General features: G+C 38.4%; 2 protein-coding genes across 2 annotated transcripts; both read left to right on the top strand.

Annotated features, from left to right (window-relative positions):
- The first annotated feature begins 4211 nt into the window (after positions 1–4211).
- Positions 4212–4636, top strand: LOC126753704 (myosin heavy chain IB-like). The gene is made up of 2 exons (XM_050465379.1): positions 4212–4266; positions 4329–4636. Exons 1-2 carry the CDS (start codon positions 4212–4214, stop codon positions 4634–4636), a joined length of 363 nt encoding a protein of 120 aa, XP_050321336.1.
- Positions 4637–9843: 5207 nt separating this feature from the next.
- Positions 9844–10226, top strand: LOC126753703 (myosin heavy chain IB-like). Its single transcript, XM_050465378.1, has 2 exons — positions 9844–9898; positions 9961–10226. The coding sequence occupies exons 1-2, from the start codon at positions 9844–9846 to the stop codon at positions 10224–10226; spliced, it is 321 nt and encodes a 106-aa protein (XP_050321335.1).
- Positions 10227–11844: the final 1618 nt, after the last annotated feature.

Here is an 11844-nt window from a genome sequence, read left to right as displayed (position 1 = left end):
TGTTGACATTCATAACTTCGACGAACAAAGACTAAACTCAAGAAGTCGCTTATCATCCCCGTCCTGCTATATGATGCAGAGGTATGGACGATGACAACATCTGACGAGTCGGCCTTACGAGATTTCGAGAGAAAGGTTCTGCGGAAGATTTACGGTTCTTCCTTCAGTCGATGAAGTGACGAGCTGTACGAGATATACGACGGCATTGACATAGTTCTGCGAATTAGGAGACAGCGGCTGCCCCTGACTAGGTCATGTCGGTAGTAAACACATTCCAGCTCTGAGAGTATTCAACGCAATATCCGCTGGGGAAAGCAGGGGATGAGGAAGATCTCCATTCCGTTGGAAAGACCAGGTGAAGAAGGACCTGGCCACACATCTTTAATTTGCGCCAAACAGCGAAAAGGAAGAACCATGAGGCGCGGTGTTGTAAAGTTGGCAATAGCCGCGTAAGCCGTGTCTACGCCAATAAAGAAAAAGAGGAAGAAGGAGCGGTAAACTAGTCTGAGTAAACTTAAAAACTTAACTGGAAAGATTTATGTCGCTACATAACATAAACAATAAGTAAGAATTTAGTTTTAATAGTAGTTCTAACCCGATGGCATAGTAACAATATGAATCTTTACAAAAAAAAAATAATAATCCGTTTTAATAGCAAAATAGCCAACATTATGTTTCTGAAGATATGGTGATTTCAAAGTCAGAAAGTCGATTGTGTAAAAACCGTTTTTCAGATCGCAGGCAATTTGAAAACACCAAGGCTCGAAAGCAGAAAGTCTAAAATGCGACCAAACTATTAGGCTATAGACTGTTCAAAGCAACTTCGAACAACAATGTCCCTTAATTTTTGAATGTTATTTGGTTTATGGCGTCGAATTTTGCGCTTTATAATTGCCCGCAAGTTCTCAATAGGGTAGAGATCAGGGCTATTTCCAGGCCATAGAAAAGGCTCAATCTCCAAAATATCTTTATATTCGTTAAGCTATGCAAAGTAAAAAGTTTATTTGTAATAATTAGTGTATATGGAACTTAAAAAACAATTCGTGAAAGAAAATATCAATACTATTCATATCGACTTTGTCCGATGACACGGTCATCTTTAAAAATTACTTTTTCTACGTGCTCAGTTAAAGTCTCGATGGTAGGTAAAAGACCTTTTTTTATTATTTCTGCGTTTGTTTCTGAGTTGACAGTACCATCTAATATTATTATTTCCCCAACTTTAGGATTACTCCCCCAAACCATAATGTGTGGCAAATGCTTTACAGTACTCTGAACACATTGATCACTGTATCGTTCATTGACTCTGCGACGAACCATGACTCCCAAATCTGATCCAATGAGATTCATTTTGCATTCGCCTGAAAACACAATACGATTCCATTCATTTCCGGACCAATTTGCTCTTACCCTGCACCAATTTAAACGGGTAAAAGGCATTTTTTGCGGGTTTTGCGGCTCTTCGGACATTCAAATTATTTTCTTTCAACCGATGTTTAACAATTGAGCAGCTTAGTTCTATTCGATAAACATCTTTAAGCTCCGCAGCAATTTCTGCCTTCCCGTTTATTCGTCTACCTTCAACATCCGCTTCCAGGCTGGTGGAGAGCACTGCCAGTTTTCAAATATTTTTCACAGAACCTTCTCACTGATGATTCGTTACAACCAACTTTCTGAGAAATATCAACATTTGTCTGTTGCTTTTTAAACACAATGACATCTGTTTTCTGCTTTGCAGTCAAAACCATTGTTTTTACTTTAAATTCACTTACTTTACCAATTGCTCAAAATATAATATTGGGTAGTCGAAAAAGTCTTTTCGTATTTCTAATCAAACTTCAATTCATTTTTTTTATTCCTATAATGAACTTTAATGAACAAAATATGTACCATTTTGGTCGAACAATTTTTGCCATTTTTTAGCTGGAGACATTATTCCATCAGTGTAATTTTTTCTGGTTTCTCGGCGAAAAACTGCGACAAGTAGTGGATGATTCCTTTCCAAACCCACCAAACACTCTGTATAACCTTTCGAGGTGTCAATCCTGGCTTTGCGACCATTTGTTGAGCTTCACCACGCTTGAACTATGATCTCTTTTGCACATAGCCTTTTTGAAATGGTCCAAAACCGTTTGATGATGTATGTTAAGTTCCTTATCGATGTCATGGTTGTGACGGTTCTGGTCAATCTTTTCCTTAATTTCATTGACTTTTTCAACGATAGGCCGACAAGAGCGAGGTGCATCTTTCAAATCGAAATTTCCAGAACGGAAGCGAGCAAACCATTGTTGTGCCACACGAACTGATACAGCTTCGTCTCTAAACGTAAACTTCACAACTTTTGACAAAATACGAAAAGACTTTTTCGACTACCCAATATTAAATTCAATTAAATTTTTGTACTTCAACCTCAACAAACATTGAGAAATGAAAATAACAGACATTTGCCAACGGGTAACCTTAAACACAGAAAATCACACAACTGTAAGGACATTTTCGGACGGGAGTGTACTTTCTACCGGCTATACATATTTTCTACTTATGTAAAGAGGCAATTACTCGGAGGCAACAGACAATGTAATAATAACATCGGTCCATCAGTTAGTTCTGAAAAAGGAAGGCAAGAGAAAGATTTTCTAAATGATTTACTGACATTAATTTCCTTTCGATGACGTCACTACCCTCTACGGCATTCTCTTCTTCTTTACTGGCGTTCACACCGCATACACGATTATAGCCGAGTTAACAACAGCGCGCCAGTCGTTTCTTCTTTTCACTACGTGGCGCCAATTGGAGATTCCAGGCGAAGCCATGTCCTTCTCCACCTGGGATTTCCAACGGAGTGGAGGTCTTCCACTTCATCTGCTTCCCCCGGCGGGTACTGCGTTGAATACTTTCAGAGCTGGAGTGTTTTCGTCCATTCGAACAACATGATCTAGCCAGCAACCGCTGTCTTTTAATTCACCGAACTATTGTCAATAGCATCGTTTAACTCATACAGCTCATCGTTCCATCGAATGCGGTATTAGTCGTGGCCAACGCGCAAAGGACCATAAATCTTTCGCACAACCTTTTTCTCGAAAACTCGTAACGTCAACTCATCAGATGTTGTCATCGTCCATGCCTCTGCACCATATAGCAGGACGGGAATAATGAGTGACTTATAGAGTTTGGTTTTTGTTCGCCGAGATAGGACTTTACTTCTCAATTGCCTACTCAGTCCGAAGAAGTGAAGTAGCCTTTACGACATTATAGAGTAAAACTAAATATATTCAGAATTATTAATTCACCTAAAAAATCTCAGCTACGCTAAGAGCTCAACATGTTTACAGATATACATGTAGGTCAAGGAGTACAGCTTGTAGATGTGGAACGTATATGGGTGAGGCAATTTATTTTCGCAAATGTACCAAGTTAGGTGATAGTACATATACAATTGGTATAAATAGTATCGGAATTGTGTTAAGAATATTAAGTAACTCCTTTGAAGCCAATAAAATTAATTTTTGAATTTGAAATCACCAAAAAAATCAAAAAATCGCGATCAAGAAAGTTCCTATGCTAGATTAGATTAGATAGAAAGTTTAAACTAGTCTAACACCATAGCTGACAGACTGAAGTCAATTGTGCCGCACAGAGGCGCAAAAGAAAAAAGTCCAAAATGTGAGGACAAAATTAGCCGCTAGACTTTTTAAAGCAATCACTGAGTAGAAAATTGAAATTTTTAAATTTCCAAGTGTTTCTCACAGTTTCGAGTGAGTATAAAATGTTCGGCAACAACCGAGCGTAGTCCTTCCTTACTTTTCACTTAATCTTTGTCAGAGACAAAACTCTGTTCAAGACAAAACTCAAGAACTTTACATTAGTACCATAATTCGATGGGCATTGTTTTGAGATCACCTACGATATAATTTTTCCAACTTGGCTTGGGCTTTGACTTTATTTATCAGTGGCCAAAGAACATGAAAAATTACTATGAAGCACCGTCTCGTCTAGCCTGCTGTCTAATATTTATTTTAATACTGGCGTACTATAACCAATTGCATGCATTTTATTTACTTAAATTAACAAAAGATTGTATTAACAGTTGGTTTGAAATTTTGCAATTTTGCGAAAATTTTTTGGTTGAAACTTTGCTGAAATTCTGCTATATAAGGGCTTAGGTACCAGAATAGTATTAACAGTTTGACGAAGCTCATTTACTAGTGAATATGAAATTCTTTACGGTATTATTCTTTATCGCTTTCGCCGTGGTCCTTGTTAATGGTATGTTTCTTGAGCTGAAAGCTTCTCAGTTTTAGGCAGATTTTAATATTAAACATTTCTAGGCCAACGAGGTGGACCTGGCGGACGTGGTGGTCCACAACTAGGCGGTGGTCCTGGCGGTCCTGTTGGTCTTGGTGGTCCAGGTGGTCCTGGCGGTCCTGGTGGTCTTGGCGGCCCTGGTGGTCCTGGCGGTCCAGGTGGTCCTGGTGGTTTTGACGGCCCGGGTGGTCCTGGCGGTCCTGGCGGTTGTGGCCCACTTAATTCCACTACTGTTGCACCAGCTGCCAACTCAACTGTTACACCCTCAGTTGTTGCCAGCTCAACTGTTGCAGCGAATTCAACAACTACTACGACCACAGAGGCTGCATAAATTTATCATTAGTTGCTTCAGTTATTATGAACAAATAATCTGAATTTCTAATAAATAAAAATAATTGCATTAAAATTTTTCCTTGTTTGCCAAAGAAAATTAAAAGTTATGAAAATTATCTGATTTTTAACCGAAAAGGATAAGTTAGAACGAAACGGCGATGGATTTTTGTCTTCAAGTTACTATATCTACTTCAAATTTCATTTTCGATCATTTGGTAATTCTCATACTAGTTATTAAAGCACAAAGTTCAATTTTCAACTCAGTTCATTTTCGGTATAATAAGCTTCCTCTTAAAACGTTAAGGGAAATGCTCTTTGACATCTCTTAAAAAGTAATGTTTTCGTGTCGGTATTCTAAATTCATATTGGTATCTATAGCTACCAGAAAATGGTCACACTCAGAATTTCTTCGTTGAATAAGCCTATTTTTAGTACATTGTATCGGAATTCTGGATTCTGTATGTGGATTATCCAATTATTGTCGCATATTTTAGTTTGCTTGCGTCTAAAGGCTTGTACTTTGCCAGCCAGGTTAAAAATTTTAACTGAGTGAAATTGAGTGTTAGATCTGAGCTGGTTATGATTGGGAATACTTTAATAAACATATGACAGGACAAAACGTTAAATTCGCGTCACTGTTGACATTCATAACTTCGACGAACAAAGACTAAACTCAAGAAGTCGCTTATCATCCCTGTCCTGCTATATGATGCAGAGGTATGGACGATGACAACATCTGACGAGTCGGCCTTACGAGATTTCGAGAGAAAGGTTCTGCGGAAGATTTACGGTTCTTCCTTCAGTCGATGAAGTGACGAGCTGTACGAGATATACGACGGCATTGACATAGTTCTGCGAATTAGGAGACAGCGGCTGCTCTGGCTAGGTCATGTCGGTAGTAAAAACATTCCAGCTCTGAGAGTATTCAACGCAATATCCGCTGGGGAAAGCAGGGGATGAGGAAGATCTCCATTCCGTTGGAAAGACCAGGTGAAGAAGGACCTGGCCACACATCTTTAATTTGCGCCAAACAGCGAAAAGGAAGAACCATGAGGCGCGGTGTTGTAAAGTTGGCAATAGCCGCGTAAGCCGTGTCTACGCCAATAAAGAAGAAGAGGAAGAAGGAGCGGTAAACTAGTCTGAGTAAACTTAAAAACTTAACTGAAAAGATTTATGTCGTTAGTAGTTCTAACCCGATGGCATAATAACAATATGAATCTTTACAAAAAAAAAATAATAATCCGTTTTAATAGCAAAATAGCCAACCTTATGTTTCTGAAGATATGGTGATTTTAGAGTCAGAAAGTCGATTGTGTAAAAACCGTTTTTCAGTTCGCAGGCAACTTGAAAACACCAAGGCTCGAAAGAAGAAAGTCTAAAATGCGACCAAACTATTAGGCTATAGACTGTTCAAAGCAACTTCGAACAACAATGTCCCTTAATTTTTGAATGTTATTTGGTTTATGGCGTCGAATTTTGCGCTTTATAATTGCCCACAAGTTCTCAATAGGGTAGAGATCAGGGCTATTTCCAGGCCATGGAAAAGGCTCAATCTCCAAAATATCTTTATATTCGTTAAGCTATGCAAAGTAAAAAGTTTATTTGTAATAATTAGTGTATATGGAACTTAAAAAACAATTCGTGAAAGAAAATATCAATACTATTCATATCGACTTTGTCCGATGACACGGTGTAGAAACATCTTTAAAAATTACTTTTTCTACGTGCTCAGTTAAAGTCTCGATGGTAGGTAAAATACCTTTTTTTATTATTTCTGCGTTTGTTTCTGAGTTGACAGTACCATCTAATATTAGTATTTCCCCAACACCATAACTTGTAATTGCTCCCCAAACCGTAATGTGTGGCAAATGCTTTACAGTACTCTGAACACATTGATCACTGTATCGTTCATTGACTCTGCGACGAACCATGACTCCTAAATCTGATCCAATGAGATTCATTTTGCATTCGCCTGAAAACACAATACGATTCCATTCATTTCCGGACCAATTTGCTCTTACCCTGCACCAATTTAAACGGGTAAAACGCATTTTTTGCCGGTTTTGCGGTTCTTCAGACATTCAAATTATTTTCTTTCAACCGATGTTTAACAATTCGATAAACATCTTTAAGCTCCGCAGCAATTTCTGCCTTCCCGTTTATTCGTCTACCTTCAACATCCGCTTCCAGGCTGGTGGAGAGCACTGCCAGTTTTCAAATATTTTTCACAGAACCTTCTCACTGATGATTCGTTACAACCAACTTTCTGAGAAATAGCAACATTTGTCTGTTGCTTTTTAAACACAATGACATCTGTTTTCTGCTTTGCAGTCAAAACCATCAATGTTGCTAACGAGAGTATTGTCCGTGCAAGCTGTAACTTGAGTAAAAATTGAGATATCATGATGAAACTTGGTACACGTTTCTGCATAAGAAAATTAAGTTCGAAGATCAAAGCCATTGTTTTTACTTTAAATTCAAAGGACATTACATATTTGGAAGTAATTTTTTTGGAAAAGTGGGCGTGGCCCCGCCCCCTACTAAGTTTTTTGTACATATCTCGGAAACTACTATAGCTATGTCAACCAAAGTTTACAAAGTCGTTTTCGTCAGGCATTTTCATATACAGTTCAAAAATGGAAGAAAGATAATAACCACGAAAAATGTTCAAAATCACTTTAACAAAAAACGTCGTATTTACTAATCAAAGCATATCTTACTAGACCGATTTCAATGAAATTCGGTATATAATTTTTCTTAACATGATGACATGTACTACGCCTTCTTCCAATATAAAATTTTGAATTCCATCTGATGCCTTCTCTTTAATGAACAAAATATGTACCATTTTGGTCGATTATCACTTTAACAATTTTTGCCACTTTTTTCGAAAAAGCTTTTCGTATTTCTAATGAGACATTTTTTTTATTCCATCAGTACCATTTTGTAATTTTTTCCATCAGTGTAATTTTTTTTGGTTTCTCGGCGAAAAACTGCGACAAGTAGTGGATGATTCCTTTCCAAACCCACCAAACCCTCCGTATAACATTTCGAGGTGTCAATTCTGGCCTTGCGACCATTTGTTGAGCTTCACCACGCTTGAACTATGATCTCATTTGCACATAGCCTTTTTGAAATGGTCCAAAACCGTTTGATGATGAATGTTAAGTTCCTTATCGATGTCATGGTTGTGACGGTCCTGCTCAATCTTTTCCTTAATTTCATTGACTTTTTCAACGATAGGCCGACAAGAGCGAGGTGCATCTTTCAAATCGAAATTTCCAGAACGGAAGCGAGCAAACCATTGTTGTGCCACACGAACTGCTACTGCATCGTCTCTAAACGTAAACTTCACAACTTTTGACAAAATACGAAAAGACTTTTTCAACTACCCAATATTAAATTCAATTAAATTTTTGTACTTCAACCTCAACAAACATTGAGAAATGAAAATAACTGACATTTTTCCCTAAAAAACCCAGAAAACCACACAATTGCAAAGTCATTTTCGGGCGGGAGTGTACTTTCTACCGGCTATACATATTTTCTACTTATGTAAAGAGGCAATTACTCGAAGGCAACAGACAATGTAATAATAACATCGGTCCATCAGTTAGTTCTGAAAAAGGAAGGAAATGATTTGCTGACATTAATTTCCTTTCGATGACGTCACTACCCTCTACGGCATTCTCTTCTCCTTTACTGGCGTCCACACCGCATACACGATTATAGCCGAGTTAACAACAGCGCGCCAGTCGTTTCTTCTTTTCACTACGTGGCGCCAATTGTAGATTCCAGGCAAAGCCATGTCCTTCTCCACCTAGTATTTCCAACGGAGTGGAGGTCTTCCACTTCATTTGCTTCCCCCGGCGGGTACTGCGTTGAATACTTTCAGAGCTGGAGTGTTTTCGTCCATTCGAACAACATGATCTAGCCAGCGTAGCCGCTGTCTTTTAATTCGCTGAACTATGTCAATGTCGTCGTATATCTCATACAGCTCATCGTTCCATCGAATGCGGTATTCGTCGTGGCCAACGCGCAAAGGACCATAAATCTTTCGCACAACCTTTCTCTCGAAAACTCGCAACGTCGACTCATCAGTTGTTGTCATCGTCCAAGCCTCTGCACCATATAGCAGGGCGAGAATAATGAGTGACTTATAGAGTTTGGTTTTTGTTCGCCGAGATAGGACTTTACTTCTCAACTGCCTACTCAGTCCGAAGAAGTGAAGTAGCCTTTACGACATTATAGAGTAAAACTAAATATATTCAGAATTATTAATTCACCTAAAAAATCTCAGCTACGCTAAGAGCTCAACATGTTTACAGATATGCATGTAGGTCAAGGAGTACAGCTTGTAGATGTGGAACGTATATGGGTGAGACAATTTAATTTCACAAATGTATTAAGTTAGGTGCTAGTACAAATACAATTGGTATAAATAGTATCGGAATTGTGTTAAGAATATTAAGTAACTCCTTTGAAGCCAATAAAATTAATTTTTGAATTTGAAATCACCAAAAAAATCAAAAAATCGCGATCAAGAAAGTTCCTATACTAGATTGTATAGAAAGCTTAAACTAGTCTAACACCATAGCTGACAGACTGAAGTCAATTGTGCCGCACAGAGGCGCAAAAGAAAAAAGTCCAAAATGTGAGGACAAAATTAGCCGCTAGACTTTTTAAAGCAATCACTGAGTAGAAAATTGAAATTTTTAAATTTCCAAGTGTTTCTCACAGTTTCGAGTGAGTATAAAATGTTCGGCAACAACCGAGCGTAGTCCTTCCTTACTTTTCACTTAATCTTTGTCAGAGACAAAACTCTGTTCAAGACAAAACTCAAGAACTTTATATTAGTACCATAATTCGACGGACATTGTTTTAAGACCACCCACGATATAATTTTTCCAACTTGGCTTGGCTTTGACTTTATTTATCAGTGGCCAAAGAACATGAAAATTCACCGTGAAGTACCGTTGGTCTAGTCTAGCCTGCTATCTAATATTTATTTTAATAATGATGTACTTTAACTAAATGCATGCATTTTATTTACTTAAATGAATAAAGTATTGTATTAACAGTTGGTTTGAAATTTCGCAAATTTGCGAAACTTTTTTGGTTGAAACTTTGATGAACTTCTGCTATATAAGGGCTAAATTGCCAAAATAATATTAACAGTTTGACGAAGTTCATTTAATAGTGAATATGAAGTTCTTTACGGTATTATTCCTTATCGCTTTCGCCGTGGTCCTTGTTGATGGTATGTTTCTCTAGTTAAAAATTGCTCAGTTTTTTGCGGAATTTAATATTAAACAATTCTAGGCCAACGTCGTGGACGTGGTGGACCTGGAGGATTCCGTGGACGTGGCGGACTAGGCGGTAGACTCTTAAATGGTGGTCCACGACTAGGAGGACGCGGTGGTCCTGGCGGTCGTGGCGGTTGTGGTGGTCTTCCTGGCCCACGTAATTCCACTACTGTTGCACCAGCTGCCAACTCAACTGTTACACCCTCAGTTGTTGCCAGCTCAACTGTTGCAGCAAATTCAACAACTACTACTACAACGACTACGACCACACTGGCTCCATAAATTTATCATTAGTTGCTTCAGTTATTATGAACAAATAATCTGAATTTCTAATAAATAAAAATAATTGCATTAAAATTTTTCCTTGATATGCTTAAGAAAATTAAAAGTTACGAAAAATACTCTGATTTCTAACCGAGAAGGATAAGTAAGAACAAAACGTCGATGGATTTTTATCTTCAATTTACTATATCTACTTCAAATTTCTACTTCGATCACGTGGTAATTCTCGGAGTTCTCGTACAAAGTTCAACTTTCAACTCAGTTCATTATCGGTATATCAAGCTTCCTCCTCATATGTTAAGCGAAATGTAAATATCTTCTGTCAGCAAACAAACAGTCGTCGCACTCGCGACAACAGTCATAACTTTGAAGTCGTAGATAATTTCGTCCATCTTGGAACCAGCATTAACACCAAGTCTCGAAATTCAACGCAGAATAAATATTAAAACCATGTGCTATTTCGGACTGAGTAGGCAATTGACTAGTAAAGTCCTCTCTCGACGAAAAAAACCAAACGCTACAAGTCATTCATCATCCCCGTTCTGTTATATGATGCAGAGGCATGGACGATGAGTCGACCTTACAAGTTGTCGAGAGAAAGGTTCTGCGGAAGATTTACGGTTCTTCATTCAGTCGATGGAACGATGAGCTGTACAAGATATACGATGACATTTACAGAGTTCTGCGAATTAAGAGACAGCGGCTACCCTAGCTTGTTCATACCGTCCTAATGGAAGAGACTACTGCAGCTATGAGAGTATTCGACGCAGTACCTGCCGAGGAAAGCAGGGGAAGATCAGGTGGAGAAAGGGCTACTCTTCCTTCCTTCCTTACCTTCAATTGGCCCCAAACAGCAAAAGGGTATAACGACTGGCGCGAGGTTGTAAACTCGTCTTTAACCGCCTAAGCGGTGTCTATGCCTATAAAGAAAAAGAGGAATGAGTTGCACTTCAGGGCACTTAAAAGATCTTTCGCCTATTATTTGACAAATATACATATCTAAGTAAGTGGTGTGCAAATTTAACTCTATCGATACAGCCGTTTTGGAACAATCTCACCTGGTCTGATTTGCGTCGAAACAACTGCCAGTTTTCTTATTGATTTTCAAATATATGTACATATGTACATTCGATATATTAGGTTGTCAAATATCTCCCATCCGCCTTTTTGACTTTTGAATTTCGCGATATATGTGCGCGATGTATAAAGCGCTACAGGGCTCGTATCTGGTAATATATGTATCTCTGAATGGTCTTGACTTAACTTACAAAACGACGTTATGCATGATTAGTTTGGATATTGCGTTCAACAGTTATAGACGTGTAAACATGGAGTTCACAAAGGCCGAAATTTGCGCTATTTTAAAGTTTTCCGCGTTCCGTGAGATTAATGGTGTTTTGGAGGATGGTACTCTATCACTTCGAACTGCGAAGGAATGGTATCGACGATTCAGAGTGGGTGAAAATGAAACAGTGAAAAAGCCAGCCGGCGGAAGACCTGTGATGACGAATACCGATCAAATCATGGAAAAAATCGAGTTAGACCGGCTTGTAGCATTTCGTGACATCGCCCAGAAGATGGGAGTTAGTCACCAAACCATTTTAAACCATCTGCAGAA

Source organism: Bactrocera neohumeralis, chromosome 3, assembly GCF_024586455.1.
Source record: "Bactrocera neohumeralis isolate Rockhampton chromosome 3, APGP_CSIRO_Bneo_wtdbg2-racon-allhic-juicebox.fasta_v2, whole genome shotgun sequence".
Lineage (NCBI taxonomy): Eukaryota > Metazoa > Arthropoda > Insecta > Diptera > Tephritidae > Bactrocera > Bactrocera neohumeralis.
This window is presented reverse-complemented; position numbering and strand designations above follow the sequence as displayed.

Coding starts and splice junctions, on each gene's coding strand:
- LOC126753704 (XM_050465379.1), top strand. CDS start 4,212: ATGAAATTCTTTACGGTATTATTCTTTATCGCTTTCGCCGTGGTCCTT. Junction 4,267..4,328: donor CGCCGTGGTCCTTGTTAATG/GTATGTTTCTTG, acceptor AAACATTTCTAG/GCCAACGAGGTGGACCTGGC.
- LOC126753703 (XM_050465378.1), top strand. CDS start 9,844: ATGAAGTTCTTTACGGTATTATTCCTTATCGCTTTCGCCGTGGTCCTT. Junction 9,899..9,960: donor CGCCGTGGTCCTTGTTGATG/GTATGTTTCTCT, acceptor AAACAATTCTAG/GCCAACGTCGTGGACGTGGT.